Consider the following 20,283-nt stretch of genomic DNA (forward strand, 5'->3'; position numbering starts at 1 on the left):
AAATTCAACCTATAAATTAGGCATAGTAAAAGGTTAACAACATAAATAATAAAATAGAACAATTGTAACAATACACTGCAATAAAAGTTGTATGAATGGAGTCTTTCTGTCACACACACACACACACATACACACACACAATTCTCTGTATTTTCAGCCTGTAGGGAACTAAAACTGCAGAAAGTGAAATCACAGATCACAGAAGACTACAGTGCTTCCCTCACTCAGTCTTGTTTTTTCTTTCTTTTTTTTTTCAATTTTAAAAATGATGGAAGCAGGGGCCAGTGCTGTGGTATAGTGGGTAAAGCCTCCACCCACAGTGCCAACATCCCATACAGGCACCGGTTCATGTCCCAGCTGCTCTAATTCCAATCCAGCTCCCTGCTAATGCACCTGGGAAAGCAGCAGAAGATGGCCCAAGTGCTTGGGCCCCTGTACCCACGTGGGAGACCTGAATAAGCTCCTGGCTCTTGGTTTCGGACCAGCCCATTGTGGCCACTGGGGGAGTGAATCAGTGGATGGAAGATCTCTCTGTAAATCTTTTTTTTTAAAGAAAATAATGGAAGGGATAGGCTTCTGGATTAATGGTTAAGCTTCTGGTTGGGTTTGAGTCTCGGGTCCACTCCCAATTCCAGTTCCCTGCTAATGCAAAACCTGGAAGGCAGCAAGTGATGGCTCAAGTAGTTGGGCCCCTGCTACCCACATGGGAGACCTGAACTGAGTTCTCTGCTCCCAGCTTTGGCCTGCCCCAGCCATGGCTTTGCCTGCAATAAAGGATAAACCATTGGATTGGGGTTGTCTGTATCTCAAATAAAAATAAAAATGAGGGAAGACTGCTGTGACCTCCAGGGGGAGCCAGGCTCCTCTGTGCTTCTAAGTGGAATGGTGGTGTGGCCAGAGGCAGGCTCTCCCTTGACTTCTCTAGGGAAGGGCCTCTCATACTGCACATCTCCCCTCCCCCTGCAAACTCTGGGGCAGCAGCCCCTACTCCTGCATGCAACTTCCATTAGTTCCTTCTCTGATGTACAATGGAGGCAACACAGTCTGGGGCGAGTTCTTTCCCAAATTCGTTTCAGCTGCTACGGTTCGATGTGTTCTCTTTCCCCTAGTCTCCCAAGGTGACGTGCTGCAAACTTAATCCCCAAAGCAACACAGTTTGGAAGGTAGTATCTGTAACAAGCGATTAGGTCCCGAGGGCTTTGTCTTCATGAATGGATTGGTGCTGGTTAGAAAAGGACTTGAAGCTGCACCTCGCACGTCTGGCTCACTCTTGCCCTTCTGTCTCTGGATGACACGGAAGGAACGCCCTGGCCAGTTACATCTACGTGATCTCAGACTTTCCTGCCTCTAGAACTATGAGCCAGAGAAAGTCCTGTTCATTGCAAATGACCAGCCTGAGTGTCCAGTGGCCTGGGCTGGTGTCTCTGCAGCGTGACTTCCTTCAGGGGCTCACTGGGAGGGGCAGGCTTTGCTGTCAGGGCCTCAACACAACCGTGATCTCGCTCTCACACTGCTTACACCACCAGCGGAGGGGAGCTCTCTGCCTGTCTCTCAAATACATTTTTAAAAAACAGGGAGAAAAGAGAGAAATGGGCACCACTAATGAGAGCCTCTCATGGAGAAAGAAAACCTGAATGATCGTCCTTTTGCTCCAACTACCAATTCACAGGATGCAAATGAGAAGGAGGAACAGGTAGAACAATGCACAGATATGCAATCAGGGAATGCTGGAAACTGCAGGGTAATGCAGCTGATTCTTCAATTATAGACAGCAAGAGAAGATGGAGGGAAGATGTATAAATTAAGGGAGGCTTAGGTTTAGACAAAGTCTAGACCTTATGTGGATTCTGACTTGAAGAAAGAAACTGTAAGACCAAACAAACCTATGCTAACAACTGGGGAAATCTGAACAATGCCTGGAGTTAGAATATTAGGAGATAATATTGCTTTTTGCAAATGTTGTCATGGTATTATGATAATGTACTCAAATGTATACTAAAATATTTACGGATGAAATGATATGTTTGGGATTGGCTTTCACACAGTGTAATGGGGGACAGGTGTTGTGGCACAGCGCATTAAGCCACCACTTGGGATGCCTGTATCCCCTATTGAAGAGCCTGGGATCGAATCTGCCTTACTTCTAATCCAACTTTCGGCTAATACCCTAGGGAGGCAGCAGATGATGGCCCAAGTATTTGGGGTCCTACCATCCAAGTCTGAGACCAAGATGGAGCTTCTGGCCTAGCCCTGGCTGTTGTGGGCATCTGGGGAGTGAACCAATGGAAGGAAGGTATCTCTGTCTCTCTCCCTCCCTCTCTCTGTTACTCTGCCTTTCAAACAAAGAAACTTTAAATAAATAAGTAAGTAAGTAAATAAAAAGAATGTAACTGGTTAGGGGTGGGGGAGCAGGGTGGAGGAAGCTGCAGATGGAGGGCTCTTGGCCATGCAGAGTGGATACCACTGACAGCTGGGTAATGAGTACATGGGTAGCCTTATAGGCTTCTACTTTTCTGGTAGATGAGTAACAGATTTCAAAACATAAAATGAAAAAAAATCTGAATGTGGAGAAACCTTGACCATGCTCTCTAGACTGTGAGAGGTGTGCCTGCAGAGCTAACACTCAGTGTTAACTAATTCTGACAAAGCACTGGGAGAAGACAGCTTCATTAAGCAGCCCAGAGCAAACTGCCACAGACGAGAGAGGCACCCCTTAGTATCTGCAGGACCACAGTTCTGGGACCTCTGTGGATTTGCAGGTGCATGTTAGTCTTTTACACAAAGCATCATAGTATTTCTATTTAACCACATACCTCCTTTCACCCTCCTGCACATGTTAAATCATCTCCTGATTATTTATAACACTTAACATAATGTAGGTGCTATATAAACCGCTGTTTTGTAACCCTACTGGCTAAGGAATGAGGACATGAATAGAAAGTCTGCAACTGGCCACTGCAGACATGACTTTTTCTCCCACAGATTTCCCACCCATGGAGGTGGAAGCCACGGAGAAGGAGGGCTCACTGTACATCAGTTCCCTCTGGTGAAATTCATCACCACGCAATTCTCTCTCAGCCTCCTGGCATTTGTGCACCCGTTCCACAGCATGAATAGACAGGCAGGGCTCAGAGAAGACAGTGGGAGATAACATAGCTGGGCCACACCTGTTGCTGCAGAATTCAGACTCAAATTCCCACAAACGTACTCTCCCTTCTTATGTACCCTACCAAGGCAACCTAGAAAAATCCAGGATTCTGCTATGGGCATTTCATGATCCATCCTTATAAAGTCAAGCACAAAAATGCATTTTCTCTCCTCATTTAACTTTCCACTGAATAATTTTCCAAAGTTGCTGATGCTGCCTGATGAGAAACACTATTTTCTTTCCAAGTCGCATGACTTGGGGAGTTAATTTGATCTCTCAAAGCTTATTTCACCAGCCTTCTAAATATTTGTGGTTGTTCCATTTTGAGTGGAACATGGCTACAGGTTATCCCAAAATAAGTTTGTATGCTCAGTATCCAGTTACCCAAGAAAACCAGCTGTCTCTAACCTCAGCAATTTTCTGACAATACTTAAAACTTTTAAACAAAACTAATAGGCCCTGGATAGGCCAAAGCTTTGGCTCTATATGGGGGTGGCATACAAGGGAGTTGTGTGGGACTCAAAGATGGGCTCTGTTCCCCTCGTTGCTGGGAACAGGATGGCTGGAGTAATCAATACAGGTGGAAGGCCAGTCAGTCTGCTCCCAATGTAGCTAATTTGTCCATAGGACTGAGGAAGAATTGAAAGTGCTACACAGGATTCCCCATTGATTGTTCTCTGTGCACATCCTCCTCTTGACACACACTATTACATTCCCAATGGCTAGTCCATCCTCACAATGAGAGCCACATGTTGGAGCAAATTGTTCACAGATCAATCCTGCTTCCCAGTTTCCTAATCATGCAGTTCACTGAGGTGCATTCTTAGGACTCGCTGAATACCTCCTGCAGGCATTGCTGCAGGAAGGTGCACCACAGAGCCGTGGAATCCTGCAGCCCAGACCACCACCCCGCAAGCCTGCACCTGGGCTTTGTCAACGTACTTGGCCGTGCGGACGTCCACGGTTCCCTTGAGCTTCTCCTCGCTGTCGTTCTCGAAGTACATCAGCTTGGACTGACGGAGGACGAACCAACGCTTCTTCCAGTTTCTCCGGGACAGCGTGGAGGAGCCTCCGCCCTTTTTGTGCAGCCAGCCTTGCTTGAGGGCCTCCTGCTTGGAGCGGAACCACAGGAACGTTTCATCCTTCAGGACGCACCAGCGGCGCTTCCACGAGTTCATTAAGCCACCTGGAGCGCAAGGAAAGTCACTGGAATCAGGTACAACAGTATGTGTAGCGGGTTTTTTTTTTTTTTAGGATTTGTTTATTTATTTGATAGGCAGAGTTACAGAGAGAGAGGTCTTCTACCAGCTGGTTCACTCCTCAGATGGCTGCAACTGCTGGAGCTGGGGTGATCCAGGATCCAGGAGCTTCTGAGTACAGGGATCCAAGCACCTGGGTTACCTTTCACCGCTTTCCCAGGCCATGGGAGCTGTATTGGAAGTGGAGCAGCTGGGACTCAAACTGGCACCCAGTGCCAAAGGCGGAGGCTTAGCTTAATACGCCACAGCACCACCCTGTAGCTGGTCTTAGGTTTCTCCTGTCTTCAACCCTGCCCAGCTGACATGCACTCAGAAGCCTTGGGTCCCAGGTGCACTGGACAGAGACTACAACAGCTCAGCTGAGCTGCCCAGGAGTGTCATCCCTTCCTTATCTTCAAAGCAACTCTTATTCAAAGAGCTGAGAAATCTCTGAGAGGAGCTCACAGAAAGGCCAGTAACAGGCCGACTCTCCAAACCCAGGAGCGAACCATTTCCACGTGGGCAGGTCGTGCATACCTCCAAATGCCCCGGAGATGGTATTATTTTTAAGTGGGGTCCTAAGCTTACACATTTATTTTCTCATTTGGTTACTGTTGGAACAAAATCATCAGTGATTCCAGAGTTTAGTAATAAAACTCAACTTAGATAGGAAAAGAAAATACAGCTTTTTGGATAAACATATATTTTCAAAGAAAAGCGTCATCACCCAACTGTTCTTTAAATAGTAACAGTTGACCCTCAGTATCTAGAGGGGATTGGTTCCAGGGCTTCTATGGATTACAAAAAAAATCCACAGAGGGGCAGGCACAGTAATGCAGTTGGTTAAGCCATTGCCTGGGACATTCTCAACCCATATCAGTGTTGGTTTGAGTCCCAGCTACTCCACATCCTATACAACTTCTTTGTGATGTGTTTAGGAAGGCAGCAGATGATGACCCAAGCACTTGGGCCCCGTCACCCACACGGGAGACTCAGATGGGAGTTCCAGGATCCTGGCTTCAGCCTGGCCCAGCTCTGGTTGTTGCAACATTTTGTGGAATGAATCAATGGATGGAAGATATCTCTCCCTCCCTCCCTCCCTCCCTCTCTCTCTGTCACTCTGCCTTTCAAATAAATAAGTGAATAAGTAAATGAATGAATGAGTACATTTTTTTAATCAATAGAAGCTCAAGTCCCTAGTATAAAATGGCATAATATTTGCAAATAAAATATACACATTTTTCTGTGTACTTTATATCATCTCTAGATTACATGAGATACCCAATAGAAATGCTATGTAAATAGTTGTTATACTATATTGTCTAGAAAATAACGACAAGGAAATAAATGTATACATGTTTAGCAAAGACACATTTTCTTCCTCAGGATTTCTGATGGTTGTTGGTTGAAGCCATGGAGGCAGAAGCAATGGATATAGAGGGCACCACATAAAGCAACAGACTGAGACTACGAAAGAGACAGAGGAGCCCAACACTGAATCATTGGACTTAAAAAGAAAGGACAAAACTTAACTATAATTCATCTAGTCGAAAACTGCTTTTGGTTGAGAGAAATACGCATATACAGATGTCAACTTTCATAGGTTAAAAAAATTTCTATATTCTCCAGAAACATATACCTTTGTATTCTAGATTCCCCAAGGAGACCCAAATCTGTATCATTTAATACAGCAGAGAAAATACTCTACTTTAATAGCTTCTTATAAAATTGTCCACATGGGTTTTTTTTAAATCAACTAATAATAAATATGACAGCATTTAAACATATTTCAAGTAAATATAATTTCTTTTTATAGATTGGAAAATAAATTTCAAATAGACCTTTTTGGGTAATTTCTTTAGTGACTGCATCACTGATTATAGACCTAAGCCTTACATCGGAAAAAATGAAGCAACAACACCTCTGGTTTGTGTTTAGCTTGCAATGGAAGGACAGTGCACCTGCTTTGTTCAACTTGACATTCTTGTTTCTTATACCTAACACACTCCCTGTTCACGGAGCTGAGACATCTTTTGTGAACAGGCCAAGCTCTGGAGCTCTTCCATAACAAACAGCCAATTTGCCAAGGACTACCAGAATGAAACACAGTTATTTTTCTGATTTGTGACTTTACACTGGGTTTCTCAAAACAAGCTCAGAGGAAAATTCTAGCACAAAATTACTTTACTAATATATCATCTTTAAGTGATACAGCCTATTCCTGTTTCAAAGATTAGAACAGAACTCACGGCAGCCTTCACTGATAGGCAATTTAGTCTGCTACTCTTTGGTTAATAACAGCACTCACTCCCAGGCCTCTCTCTGAATTATGGGTGGCTCTCTTAATACTTCTTAATTTTGAGAATTTGTTCAATGCCATTAATTTCCTAATTGCAAGCATCTTTAGTAGGCTATTAGGCTGGTAAAAACTCATTTATACTCCTAAAATATAAGCCAGTGATCGATTTTCTCTTATTTTTTTTTCCACTTTATTTGAAAGGCAGAGAGAGGGCATGAGCTCCAGAGATGTTTCCCAGAGATTTTCTGGTTCACTTCTCAAATCTTCTGGTTCACTTCTCAACAGCCAGGGCTGGGCCAGGCCAAAGCCAGGGGCCAAGAACTCCACCCAGGTCTCCCATACGGGTGGCAAAGGCCCAGTACCAAGGACTATCAGCCATTGCTTTCCCAGGCACATTGACAGGGAGCTGGACTGAAAGCAAGAGTAGCTTTCAGAACATCTGAACTGGCACTCAGATACAGATGCTGGTGTCACAAGTGGCAGCTTAATCTGCCGTACCGCAATGCCATCCCTTATAGTTCTGACTTTTTATGACTGTGTTTCCCCTTGGACAAGTATTCCAATGCTGGCTATGTCACTTGGTAAGAATCCCTTAATCTTTTTTTATTGCAACACTCCTGTAAAAGTGCATACCAACCAGTGACTTCAGGCTACAGAAGGGTTTCCCAAAACCAAAGCTACAGGACTTTTCATAAGTCCCTTGGGTACCCGAGGCAAGAATGGAAGCATTTGAGGCTCGGAGTTGTGATGCAGGGGGTTAAGCCACCGCCTGTGATGGGCGTTAAGGGCAGTGGTTTGTGTTCCAGCTGCTCTACTTCCAATCTAACTTCCTGCTAATGCACCTGGGAAAGCAGTGGAAGATGGTTCAAGTGCTTGGGCCCCTGCCACCCATGTGGGAGACCCATAGGAAGCTCTTAGCTCCTGGCTTCAGCCTGGCTCAGCCCTGGCAGTTAGAGTCATTTAGGGAGTGAACCAGCAGATGGAAGATCTCTTTCTCTCTGTAATTCTTCCCTTCAAATAAATAAATAAAAATCTTTAAGAAGAAAAAAATGGCAGAATTTGAAAGGCGAATGGTGTTCTTACTAGACTCCTGTTTTAGAAGTGGAGGCAGATGGAGAAGATGACATCAAATGAAAAGGAAAATGTAAGTGAAGAACCAAAAAAATTAGGAAAGACGAAAGACAAGGAAAAAAAAAGGATGCTAACAAAAGAAGAGAGAAGTCAAGTGAAATCAGCACACAGCCAGCCAGCTCCCGAGGAAGCAGGGAAAAAGAACTGGGAAAAATATCTCAAGCAGAGAAGAAGAAAAGAAAAAGGGAATGCAGAAAGGGGACACTGGAGAAGAAAGTGGAGGGCAGGGTCAGTGATGAAAGATGGCTGGAAGACAAGGAGTACAGGAGGAGGGGGAAGACAGGATGGGGAAAGGGCTGTCGGGGAGATGCCGGTCCCCGCTAACCCACCCCCGCCTCACGCTCTGGACTCTCTCCCCATCTGAGAACCAGGAAGGTTCCCTCTTTTTGACAATCTGCCTAAAAACCTCCACACAAACTCTGGTGGCAGTTACAGCTGCTCATTATCCTTGTCACTGGTTTAGGGTGAGAAAGCTGCTGTGTACCATCCAAACGGGTGCTTACTCCTGCCTGCAGAGCAGCACATGCAGGGTTCATTCGAGCGAGAAAGAGAAGACAGAAAGCATGAGACAGGGATGAGCAGGAGGGGGGCGACAGAGCAGACAGAGGGGCTTTGTGCTGCCACCTGCACTAGTGCAGGGCGGGGTCAAGGCCACGCTCAGCGCAGCAAACCCATGCCACCCACCGGGCCTGGTGTGCTCTGCTCACCCACACGGCCTTCCACCAGGTCAGGGATGGGCAGAGTGACCTTCCCAGTCCCCGCCAATTAGCTCAGGGAAAACAGAGCCCCAGTGTTCCATGGCTGGACCCCTCACCCAGGCCCTCGGGGCTGCCAGCCATACCTTTCATGTACAGAAAGCTGTGGAAGTAGGGCAGGGTGACACAGCTGTACACGGAGTCCCGTCGGTATGAGAGCTCGTCGTCCGTGTCAAACCTGGAGTCAAAGTCCTCCTCGCTGTCTTCAAACTGTACAAGGACAGAAAGCACTGAAGACACCGGCACCCATCAACACTGGACACAGGAAGCGACGCTCCCCATTCACAACATCACAGGGGAACGTGGTGATCACGAGAAGTCAGAACTACAAAAGACTAACTCTTGATACCTAAACCTGAGACATACCTTAATCTGAAGGTTATTCTACCATCCTGAAAGGGTGCAATTTTAATCAAACCATGCACGCAAGAGTTAATCCCCCTTCAATTACGATGCTAAAAATATTTTCAAGTTTCAGCAAGTCAACAGAGCATTTAATGCAGGCCCAAAGTGGGGAAAACCCATAAATAACCAGAAGGAGTGTGTTTAAACCCTAAGGATTCTTCCTCCTCACACTCAGTGTACGAAATAACACCATGTGGTGCGGATTATGAAGCTACTGTAAAGAAAGTTCTCCGGCATGCTGCAGGAAACCTTGTTCCAGAGTAGGGAGTGTCTCATTCCCCAGCACAAAGCAAAGCAACCCTAAAGGCCCCATCTAAAATGACACTTCTCGCAACCAAAGGCCAAAGTCTGGGTTTTGTGTTCCACGTGCCACAGGCAAATCAGAGTTCCATCTGCTAACGCAAACCAGAACTAGGAAGGGGCTGAGACCATCTTAAGGCCATGACTGGACGACTGTGTCGGCCGTGGAGGGTTACGCCTCAGTTCCATGATGACGCAACAGCACTTCCACTGCACGGTGGACACAGCCCGGGCAGGTGGCGCAGGTACTCACCGAGGACTGTGCCCCCTCAGAGCTGAACCGGTAGGCACCGGAACTGTTGTAGGTCCCCACGGAGCAGCGGTAGTCTGGGGACCACTGGCTGCCGCAGGAGTTGGAGAAGGTCACGCTGCTACCGGAGGTGATGGCGCCGTCCTCGTAGTCATCCTGATCATAGTCGTAGTCGCCGTCTGGGGAGGGCAGGTCCCCCGCGTTCTGGGGCATGCAGTAGGTGGACTCGCCACTGGAGGAGTTGTGCAGGCTGACCGAGTCCTGCACGGACGGGGCGAGCAGCACCGTGCTGTCCGCGCTGGGGCTGGTGGGGACCACCGTGTCGTTCATGTAGGGGTCCTCCTCGGACGAGTCGTCACTGGTGCGGATGCCGCTGGTGCGCTGGTCAGAGTGGCCGTGCTCGCTGGGGTTAGGGGAGTCCTTGAAGGCGTCGTCGTCGGCCTCAAAGCCCTCGTCAACCTCCTCCTCCGGGTAGGGCTGGCTGAAGTTGAAGCTGGGCTTCTCGCCGCTCGCGCTCTCGGCCAGCTCACTGAGCTCGCCCGAGAACTCACTGCCCACGGACAGGGAGCGCTCGATGTTGCGGACACACTCGTCGATCTCGTCGAAGTTGAGGGACTCGAGGAACTCCTGGGCCGCGCGGCAGGCCTCGTCCTCCAGCCTCCGGAGCTCCTCGTCCCGCAGCTGCTGTAGCTTCTGCAGGGAGGCCTCGGTCAGCGACAGCTCCTGCTGCTCCTTCATGCGTTGCAGGTCCTCGATCTCCTTCTCCAGGCGCAGGATCTCCTCCACCTGCTTGTTTTCCTTCTGCTTCTCCAGCTCCTGGCTCAGCTCTGCTTCCTTCTGGCTCTGCTGCAAGGCCACCAGCTCTTGCTGCTTCCTTGCTTCCTCTTCCTGCACGTGAGGGGAGAAGGGGAGTCTGAGGATGACTCTGCAGGAGGCACAACACCACTCTGCAGCCACAATGAAATGGGTTTCTCACAGGCTCGTGCGTCCCCCCTGAAACTCAGCCCAGGACCTCAGGATGCGACTTTATTTGAAGACAGGATCGTTAAAGAAGTCATTAAATTAAAAAGAGGCTGTTAGGGCAGGTCCTGATCCCATCTGACTGGTGTCTGCATTTAAAAAAGGATCAGGATGGAGAGGGAAGACCGTGTGGGCACAGGGTGAGAAGATGGCCATCGGCAAGCCAAGAGAGCCCTTGGAAGAGGCCAAACCTACTAATAACCCTGAGCTTGGACTGCAGCCTCCAGAACCATGGGGAAAAGCAAGCTCCGCTATTCAATCCACCAGGTCTGGTACTCTGTCATGGCAGCCCCAAGCAAACGAATGTAGTGGTTACGCTGGTTTAGAGGAATCACACTTCTGTGATTCCCACTAAAGCCCTAAGAAACCCACTAATCTTCACCCCCCCCTTGTAATGGGTTAGAAATTACACCGTAAACGTTTCCTCCCAAGTTGTTCTGGGATTTTTAGGTTTGAAACCTGGAGTCACAGCTCTTAAAGGTTGGGAGGGAAGTGGACAAATGAGGGGGGCAGGTTGTCTGCTGCGCGAGTCACCTGCTGGGCGCGGAGCTCTGCTTCTCGTCGTGCTCTTTCTCTAAAAACAGAAGAGAAACAGAAACGTAAAAACTGACAGTAATAAGCCCAGAGCCACTTTTTGGCGAGATCTAACTTAAAAAAAAAAGCTTTGCTAAAGGCAGCTTAGAAATCACAGAGGACAGAGCCTCTTCCTTGGGCAATCCACTTATTTTGTGCAGGAATAAAAATACACACAGAATTGGGTCTTCAGTGCTGCCAGGGAATTTCATATTCCCGCAGCCAAGAAGTCTCCATTTGTTTCCAACAGGAGGCTGTGCAGGTCCGCTGGGAACAACTGCTGCACGCGCAGATGTGGAGCACAAAACCCAGAATGGATTCCTTTGTTTCACGCAGGCAAGGCAGGTCCCCATACCTCTCTTCTGCCTCCCGCTTCCTCTTTTCTTCTTGCTCCCGCTTGGCGGCCAGCAGCTGTCGGTAAACTCGACGGGCGCTCCGGCCTCGGAACTGCTTCTGGAAAACGATGGCTGCGTGTCTCAGGTGCAAGAACCGCCTCCTCAGCAGGCAGGCTCTGCAGTTCTTCTGGATGGTCACGACGCAGTCGAGGACCTTTCTGTACTGTTTTCTGCCAAGGAAAGGAGAGGAGGGAAGAGCCTCAGCCGCCGAGGTCCCCGGCCTGGGGCTATTCAAATGAGTCTGCTTGGAGGGACAGGACAAAGGCACAGGGCCTAGTTCTGGAATGACTCTCATTATGGAGACTTAAGGGAACAAGGGAGCCCCTTGGGTCAAAACAAAACACAAGAAAAACAAAAGAATAACAACAAACCAGAGGGCAGTAAGGCCCTATCACTATCCTGGCTAAGCAAACAATCCAGATGCAGACTTTGAGCACTTGTGGCAGCAAGTGTTGGGTAAACAGGACCCCAAGGGATCTGATATAGTCCCCTGTTCATATGAAGCAGCCGCTACCCCATCCCAGCAGGCCGGCTTTGTGTTGCAGAAAACGGTATAATGTGTGGAGCTTGAAATAAAATGCACATGAAAAGCTGCTGCCTCCCTCCGCAAACAGGAGCAGAATGGGCCTGGGGGGACAAAATGAGAACCCCAGAATAAACAGCTGGGAGCTGAGGAGGCTACAGTGGACAATTTAAATTCCTCGGTAGGGTCCTTGACTGTCACTGCTCTGATGGAGACGTCCACCCTCTCCCACTTCGCCCAGGTCAAGCTAGTCTGGGCTTTCACATAGTGACTTGGAACTCCTGACCCTGGACTGCTGTTCACAGCCAGCTCTGGCTACCTCCCTGCAGACACGCAGTCAGTCGGTGGGGGGAGCACTCCTCTGGGAGCTCCACGCCTCTGCCCCTCAGGCTTCTTACCGCGCCAAGTAGCCCAAGATGTGGGCCCGGATCACCACGGCTGCGTGAGTAACTTCCTCCTCCCGCTGTCTCTCCAGTTTCTGCTCCAAGGATTCTCGAAGGAACACCTGCCCAGGAGGAGGATGACATCTCTATGTCAGAGAGATCTTTTGAGAGTAAGGATTTTCCCCCTCTCCTCCTTTTTTTTTTTTTTTGACAGGCAGAGTGGACAGTGAGAGAGAGAGAGACAGAGAGAAAGGTCTTCCTTTGCCGTTGGTTCACCCTCCAATGGCCGCCGCGGCCAGCGCGATGCGACCGGCGCACCGCGCTGATCCGATTGCAGGAGCCAGGAGCCAGGTGCTTTTCCTGGTCTCCCATGGGGTGCAGGGCCCAAGCACCTGGGCCATCCTCCACTGCACTCCCGGGCCACAGCAGAGGGCTGGCCTGGAAGAGGGGCAACCGGGACAGAATCCGGCGCCCCGACCGGGACTAGAACCCGGTGTGCCGGCGCCGCTAGGCGGAGGATTAGCCTAGTGAGCCGCGGCGCCGGCCTTTTTTTTTTTTTTTTTTTTGACAGGCAGAGTGGACAGTGAGAGATAGAGACAGAGAAAGGTCTTCCTTTGCCGTTGGGTCACCCTCCAATGGCCACCATGGCCGGTGCGCTGCGGCCGGCGCACCGTGCTGATCCGATGGCAGGAGCCAGATACTTATCCTGGTCTCCCATGGGGTGCAGGGCCCAAGTACTTGGGCCATCCTCCACTGCACTTCCTTGGCCACAGCAGAGAGCTGGCCTGGAAGAGGGGCAACTGGGACAGAATCCAGTGCCCTGACCGAGACTAGAACCCGGTGTGCCGGTGCTGCAAGGCGGAGGATTAACCTAGTGAGCCGCGGTGCTGGCCATCCCCCTCTCCTTCTGTTTGCTCCAAAGTCACATGGCCATGCTTTCCAGAACAGTCCAGCCTGTTAAGGACTAATACGTTCATTAAATCCAATAAAGACACAGGACAAAAAGGAAAAGCAACAAAAAGGATATATAAGAAGCAAGTCTCGTGGTTGTTATTAGATTCAATAGGCAAAAAATGACTGCCAAATTGCTATCAGTTTCTAAACACTGATCTCATGCAGACTGGAACAAACAGCACTAGTCCTCCATTGATACAGAAAAGACAAAGAAGGGAGGCAGCAGTGGGAGGGCACTCAGGAAATTTCTAGAATGTTCTCTTGCTATCATGTGGAAACCTTTCTTCATGTCTACTAAGTGACTGGAACATTCTGGCTTCAAAGATTTAACTGCACATAAAAATGCTGACATTGAGAATGTAATTCTGGAGCCAGTGCTGTGGCACAGCCGGTAAAGCCACTGCCTGCAGTGCCGGGATCCCATATGGGTGCCGGTTCAAGTCCCACCTGTTCCACTTCCCATCCAGCTCTCTGCTATGGCCTGGGAAAGCAGTAGAAGATGGCCCAAATCCTTGGATCCCCGCACCCACATGGGAGACCTGGAAGAACACCTGGCTCCTGGCTTTGTGTGGGCCAGCTCCAGCCATAGCGGCCATGTGGGGAGTGAACCAGTGGATGGAAGACCTCTCTCTCTCTCTGTCTCTACCTCTCTGTAACTCTGCCTTTCAGATAAATAAATAAATATTTTTTTAAAAAAGACAAAAAATATAAGAATGTAATTCTGAAAACTGAGTTTGAACTGAGAATTAATTTATTTCAGCTGCCTCTCAGTTTGGCTATCTCAAGCATGCCAAAATTGGGACTAAACAAATTGCAGCAACTTGCTGGCCTGTAACTGAGAAAGAACACCTGAATTCTACACTTATCAACTAAGGTAGGTATCTGTGATTGGCTCTAAGAATCAGAATTCCTAAAATATGAAAATATGAAGACCTTCCTTATATCAAAACAGCTTTTAATGTTGCCATTTCAGATTTGATATGTGCATAAGTTTAATTAGTCCCTATTTAAAAATGTCAAATAGTTTTATGCTTTTCAACTAACGGTCAAGATGGGGCATTTTGGTTCTTCCACGATTTTTTATTTAATCCTCCTGAGTCATCCTGGCCTACAGTGATGCACTGTGCTCTCCCCATAGTCCATCTTTCCAGACTATTTCCCCGTCTCCTTCCTGACACTGGGGAAAAAAAAAAAAAAAAAGGCAAATAAAGAGCCTGACCACCTTGTGACTCACGGGAGCCACACCTATTCCTGACCTGGGCTTTTCAACACCTGTGGGACACTGAAAACCTTCCATACAATCTTCTTCCTATTGTCCCAGTGACTGCTCTGCTGCCGTGTGGAGAGATGTGTCTTCAGCATACACACAGAATGTTAACGCAAAAGACGGACACTGTCAGTATCAGGTTTGTTTGCGGGCAGGGAATGGTTACAGCTGTTCAGAAACACGGACTCTCTGCACTCGCCCAAATCATCTAGCAGAGGCACTTCTCGTCAAGCCTGGACTTTAAGGAAGTATTTATAGAGTCTTCCTTTTATTTTTAAGTATTGAAGTTTATTTTTTTTAAGTATTGAAGATGCTAATCATATGCTTTTGCTCTTGTCAGTGTTTATAAGAAAGAATATGGCGGTGACATTAATGGAACCAGGGTCAACTCCGGTGCATTTATTAACCAATGAACAGAAACATTTATGAAGGGCAAACGTCTCCTCCAGCATCAGAAAACCTAAAGGACTTGGCTGGAGTTGGAATCAGAGAAATGCCTGCTGTCGTCTTACGCCCACTGAAACCCCGCTCTTCTGCTCTGCCTGCTGAATTTCTCTCCCGTGTCCTCATCCACATTCTCCGTCACTAACAAAAGGGCAAATGAACAGAGCAAAATGCTTTCAGAGACCTGACCCAGCTTCTTCAGGAACATCCACCCTGAATTCATGAAACAACACGCTGGGTTCCGGGAGCCCTGTGTCACACTGCCATGCCTCCAGGGCTAGCCCAGGATCAAGTCAGCCTGACCCAGCGACAAGGAACAGAGGTATCACCGAGTCTGTCCCTGCCAGGCTCCACAGGCAGCTGAGAACAGGGCAGAGCCCAACCAGGTGGAACACATCCATGGGGCTCTTTGTCACCTTTCCCTTTGATCCTGTAGAATGATGTCTCAATAAAAATAGAAATATGTCCTGCAGGCTTGATAGTCACAAAACAGCAAGAAAGGTCTGGCAGTGTAGTCCTAGGGGTCAAGAGAGAGAAACGGGGGCAGGTGCTGTGGTACGGAGGGCTCGACTGCTGCTCAGGACACCCATGTCCTATGGTAGAGTGATGGTTCCAGCCCTGGCTACTCCACTTCCAATCCAGCTTCCTGATAATGGGCCTTGGAAGGTAGTCAATGCTGGTCCAAGTGTTTGAGTCCCTGTCACTCACTTGGGAGACTCAACTGGGGTTCCAGGCTCCTGGTTTTGGCCTGACCCAATCTGACTGTTGTGGGCATTTCAGGAATGAACCACCAGATGGAAGGTCTCTTTAGAAACTTAAAAAAAAAAAAACAACAACAACAACAACAAAAAAACAAACATGCAAAGGCCTTCTTTCTGGTGGCAACACTCACAGAAACAAATTCTGTGAATAATTAAATCAAACTTTGGTAAAGGTCAAAGCTGTCTAGAGGACACCTATTCAAATGCTTTAATGTTCGCAATTTACTTCCTAGTGTTTCTGCCAACTGATAAGCTCCCCATCCAATGTCCACTTCCAACTTTCCACCAATTAAAATTTAACTCCACTTGGGAGCAGGTGGTTGGCACAGTGGTTAAGACACCCACAGAGCGCATGAGGCCTCCACTCCTGCCTCCAGCTCCTGGCTAATGTATACTCGGGAGCAATGGCTAAACAGTGGGGTTTCTGACACCCAGGAGGGATGCCTGGAGAAGTTCCTTCCTCTTGGCTTTAGTCGTCTGGCTGCTGCAGGCATTTGGGGAGTACATCAATAGATGGGAACTTTCTGTGTCAGCCTGTGTTTTTCAACTAAATAAAGGCCTAAATTCTTTTTTAAATTTAGCTCCTCCCCATAAGGATCACCTTTTCTTAAATACTTCCCTGATCACTTCTTTTTTAAAATTAAGATTTATTTGTTTTTTTGAAAGGCAGAGCATCATAGAGACAGAGATCTTCTATCTGCTGGTTCACTTCCCAAATGGCCACAACAGCGAGGGCTGGGCCAAGCTGAAGCCGGAAACTCTATCCTGGTCTCCCATGTGGATGGCAGGGGCCCAAGCACTTGCTTCATCATCCACTGCTTTCCAGGGGCATTAGCAGAGTGACCAAGACTCCCACATAGAATGTGGGTATTGCAAGTGATGGCTTTACTCACTGTGCCACTAAGCCTGTCCTTCCTTGATCACTTCAATCCACAGGGATCTCCCTCCTGGAGAGGCTAGAGCATTATTCATCAAAGAGATAATGTCAGATGATTTAATTCCTCAGCTGCATGTGGGTGTCTTGTCTTCCAGTACCAGAATAAACTGAGGATGAAGCCCTCTTCTCTGTATCCCTCATGCTACAGTATCCCCAGCCCTCCCTCGCCTGGTTTCCGTAAGGTAAACTGATGGTGAGGATGGAATGGCACTTTGGAGCTCAGAAAAGACTACCAATGGCTGGGTGAGCCACAGTAATCTTTGCATGAGGCCTTGAGATAGACAGAAGAGGGTATTTGTTTATACAGAATACAATTCCTTTTTGATTGAATGAACAAAACAAACAGGGCAAACTACATTGCACTCCCATAAGCTCCACTTGAGCCATTTTTTGGGAGAAAACTTTCCTTGAGTGAATAAAAGGAGGATGTGCGTGTGTGACCTCTTACAGTTTCTCAGTACTAACGGGTCCTGGCTGAGCTCTGACCAGGTACACTGTGTGGTACATGCTTCCTCCTGACTGTGGGTGGAAACTGTGACTTCTAGCAAGGGATGGGACTACGCCCCGCTGATGGGATGTCACTGCTGTGATGATACTCTGTCCAACTCCCACTGGGCAGGAAAGTGAGCTACAAGGTGTGAGGGATCAGGGAATCTGGCAAGAAACTCTGGGAGCCTCCGGGAACAGGCATTGGCTGACACTAGGAAAGAAAACGGGAACTGCGTTCCTACAAACACAAGGAGCTGAAGCCTGTGAACAACCAAGTAAGCTTGGGAAAGTGTATCGAGGTCCTAAAATGAATGAAGCTCGGGAGAAAGACTGTAGGCTGGGAGACCCCAATCCAAGGACTCAGCCAAGCCACACTCCCTGTGATGCAGCAAGATAATCAATGTATATTGCTGGACCATGAAGTCTGCAGTAATGTAAGACACACCAAGAGATGGCTAACCCAATACCCTGCCCATTGTCCTGCCCTATGAGTGGTGATCTCTCCAAGTCTCGCCAGTTAACCCCTCCTCTGGGGTCAGCCGGTCATGTCTGTTTCTAGCAAAGTGGCTTTAAAGGCATCCATCAGCCACAATGGAAGAAGTACTCACTCCTGATCTCGCTCTTTCTCTCCACCCTCCCCCTTCCTTTCTCCCTTCCTTTTACCCACTCTCTTTTTTAAGAAGACAGAAATTCCTTTTAAAAACACATTAGGGAACTTCAAACTCCTTTTGTGGTATCACACTGCTAAGTGCAGGGCAAGAAGATAAGGCATGGTGACCAGCCCCCATTGTGGAAAACATGTAGGTTCTCAAAGGCCAGCCCCCCACTGTGCCTCTGCTGGGAGTCATTCTGTGATGGGACAGTGACAGTGCAGGCAGGTGCAGAACCAGCAGAAAGCTGAATGAGCTCTCTGGCAGCTCCCCGACATGGAAATGCCTTCGAATGCACGTCACGGCTCATCTTTGGTGTGCAGGCCATCTGCCCGCTGCTCGGCTCCTGTCTGGAACAAACAGTGAAGAGGCTTCTGCCATAGCTGCAAATTCAGTGGGGGAATTTTACTCCTTGCTCCCTGGGCTCAGTTTTGGGGACCTCACAGCAGTTCAGACTGGCTTCCGGTCTCCTACACAATGGCCGATGCCTATGTACAGATAACCCTCAGAATGTGAATTGTTGCAAGTTGGAGGAGTCTGGGGGCTCACTTCTTAAGAGGTTGGGGGCTGCCTCATTCTTCAACACTGGGTCATTCAAAACACACACACCCACTCATGCAAGCAATGAGGATGTCTCCCAATGAAACGTTAATTCTTGCCCAAGCTGAGGATGTCACATTAAACAGTAACTGCTTGGAAGAAAAAGATGAAGGTAGGCATGATGACACAAGTTTGCTAAAAAAACAAGTGATTCCTGGAGCACAACAGCTGGTGAGCGCCACCCGCCGCCTCTGCAGCTGGGTTGCAGGTATTCCCTGTCAGGGTACCTTGGTCTTCCCCAGCTGCCACTCGCTGTTGGAGGCGTCGTAGCACTGCAGGAGAGCTGTGCACTTCCCTCGGACATCCTCGGGCAGAGCCAGGTTCCGCATCAGCACTTTATACCTGCATCACACAGACACATGGCATCACCTTTTGCTGCGGGTCCTTGCTTACCCCAACCCCTTGGGAAAGAAAGTGGATCTATTTCAGCCCCCTCTTGCCTTTTGTAAAAATCCTGGAAGGGTCTTCGGACCGCATACCCGGCTTTGCGGATCCTCACTGTCTCCAGCATCCCCGAGTAACGCAGCTGGTTCAGCACCACGGCCTGGTCAAACTGGTCCGGCATCTGAAACGTGGACGAGTTGAAGGCCAGTTGGGCTGGGAGAGCCAGAGAAGGCAGCCCTAGGAAGGCCTCCCTCACCACTGCCTGAGCCGGCAGGCACACAAACGCTCACGCGTGCACCCAAAAGAACTTTATGAGAACTCAGACGGAAGGAGCCCCTGTGGACCCCTCACCTACCTCTCCATCAACCACGGGGCTATTATGCCAGACCCACCAGGCTCTTACTGCCTCCTTTTACGTGCTTTGAAGAAAGACCCCGATGTCACATCACCTCATTCATAAATAGTTCAGTGTATCCCATATTTTAATGCTAAAATACCGCGACAACTTAAAAGATACCAATAATTCCTTAACATTAATAACCACGTTTCAAATATCTGGTCGTCTCATAAATATCACAAATGTATCTTTGTTTTAAAATCCGCTTGCTTCCTAAACAACCTAAAGTGTCACACAGGTGTCATTTTATCGTACTTTTTAAACTGCAATTTTAGGGCATTTAAAGACACTTTTAAATTATAGGAAGGAGTGACCAGCAAGGGTCGCAAACACACACATGGCATGGGAGGGGAGAAGAAGGGAGAGACAGAAATGAAAAAGATTTTAAAATTGTTCAATTTCTAGTCAAATACCCCAGTTATTGAGAATGCAAGAACACACAAACAAAGGCAATCACACCAGGACTCAGCATTCTGCAGAGAGTCCTCTTGTCTGTTCAGCTGCCAACCGCCCTGCTGACAGGACAGTTTTTCAGTGCAGAGCAGAAAAGTGGGTCATTTCCATTTACGGCTTTCTGGACCCTGAGTCTTTTTCTCAACCCAACGACCCATACACTTTAATTAATTTGTATTTTGTGTCCTACACAAGTGTGAATAAAAGGACCAAAAAACCGTGCCATAAGATGTAATTGTTAAAAAGTACAAAAAAAAAATGCAGAGTGGTTTAATTTGTGACCCTTAAAAATGTAGTCAGTCATTAACACAAAATTAGGCTTAAAGCCATGTTATCCTGCACACTTTCAAAACAAGCAAAAAGTCAACGTCAATTTCCCTTACACCTCTTGATGAAGTCACTGCCACTCTAATTTCTCTCATATTTAATTTGCTATACAAAAACTTTGGTCAAACTGTCTTTACTGAGATGGTATTTTAAGTGAGGACAGATAACAAATTGGAGCAAACACTCAAAGCACAGTGGGT

General features: G+C 48.0%; 1 protein-coding gene across 3 annotated transcripts in view; it reads right to left on the reverse strand.

The window, feature by feature from the left end:
* MYO10 (myosin X) overlaps window positions 1-20,283 on the reverse strand; it is a 244,734-nt gene that overhangs the window by 23,962 nt on the left and 200,489 nt on the right. The window contains exons 20-27 of one of the 3 annotated variants that reach the window (XM_008262083.4): window positions 19,002-19,087; window positions 18,750-18,864; window positions 12,436-12,542; window positions 11,475-11,684; window positions 11,081-11,120; window positions 9,530-10,414; window positions 8,658-8,781; window positions 4,091-4,334 (exon numbers count right to left, since the gene is read on the reverse strand). In XM_008262083.4, coding sequence (XP_008260305.3) covers window positions 4,091-4,334; window positions 8,658-8,781; window positions 9,530-10,414; window positions 11,081-11,120; window positions 11,475-11,684; window positions 12,436-12,542; window positions 18,750-18,864; window positions 19,002-19,087 — 1,811 coding nt within the window. Of the gene's footprint in view, window positions 1-4,090; window positions 4,335-8,657; window positions 8,782-9,529; window positions 10,415-11,080; window positions 11,121-11,474; window positions 11,685-12,435; window positions 12,543-18,749; window positions 18,865-18,962; window positions 19,088-20,283 lie in introns of all 3 variants that reach the window. The other 2 variants (XM_008262082.4, XM_070056609.1) reach the window with 2 other exon arrangements.

Source organism: Oryctolagus cuniculus, chromosome 14 (assembly GCF_964237555.1).
Source record: "Oryctolagus cuniculus chromosome 14, mOryCun1.1, whole genome shotgun sequence".
Taxonomy (NCBI): Eukaryota; Metazoa; Chordata; class Mammalia; order Lagomorpha; family Leporidae; genus Oryctolagus; species Oryctolagus cuniculus.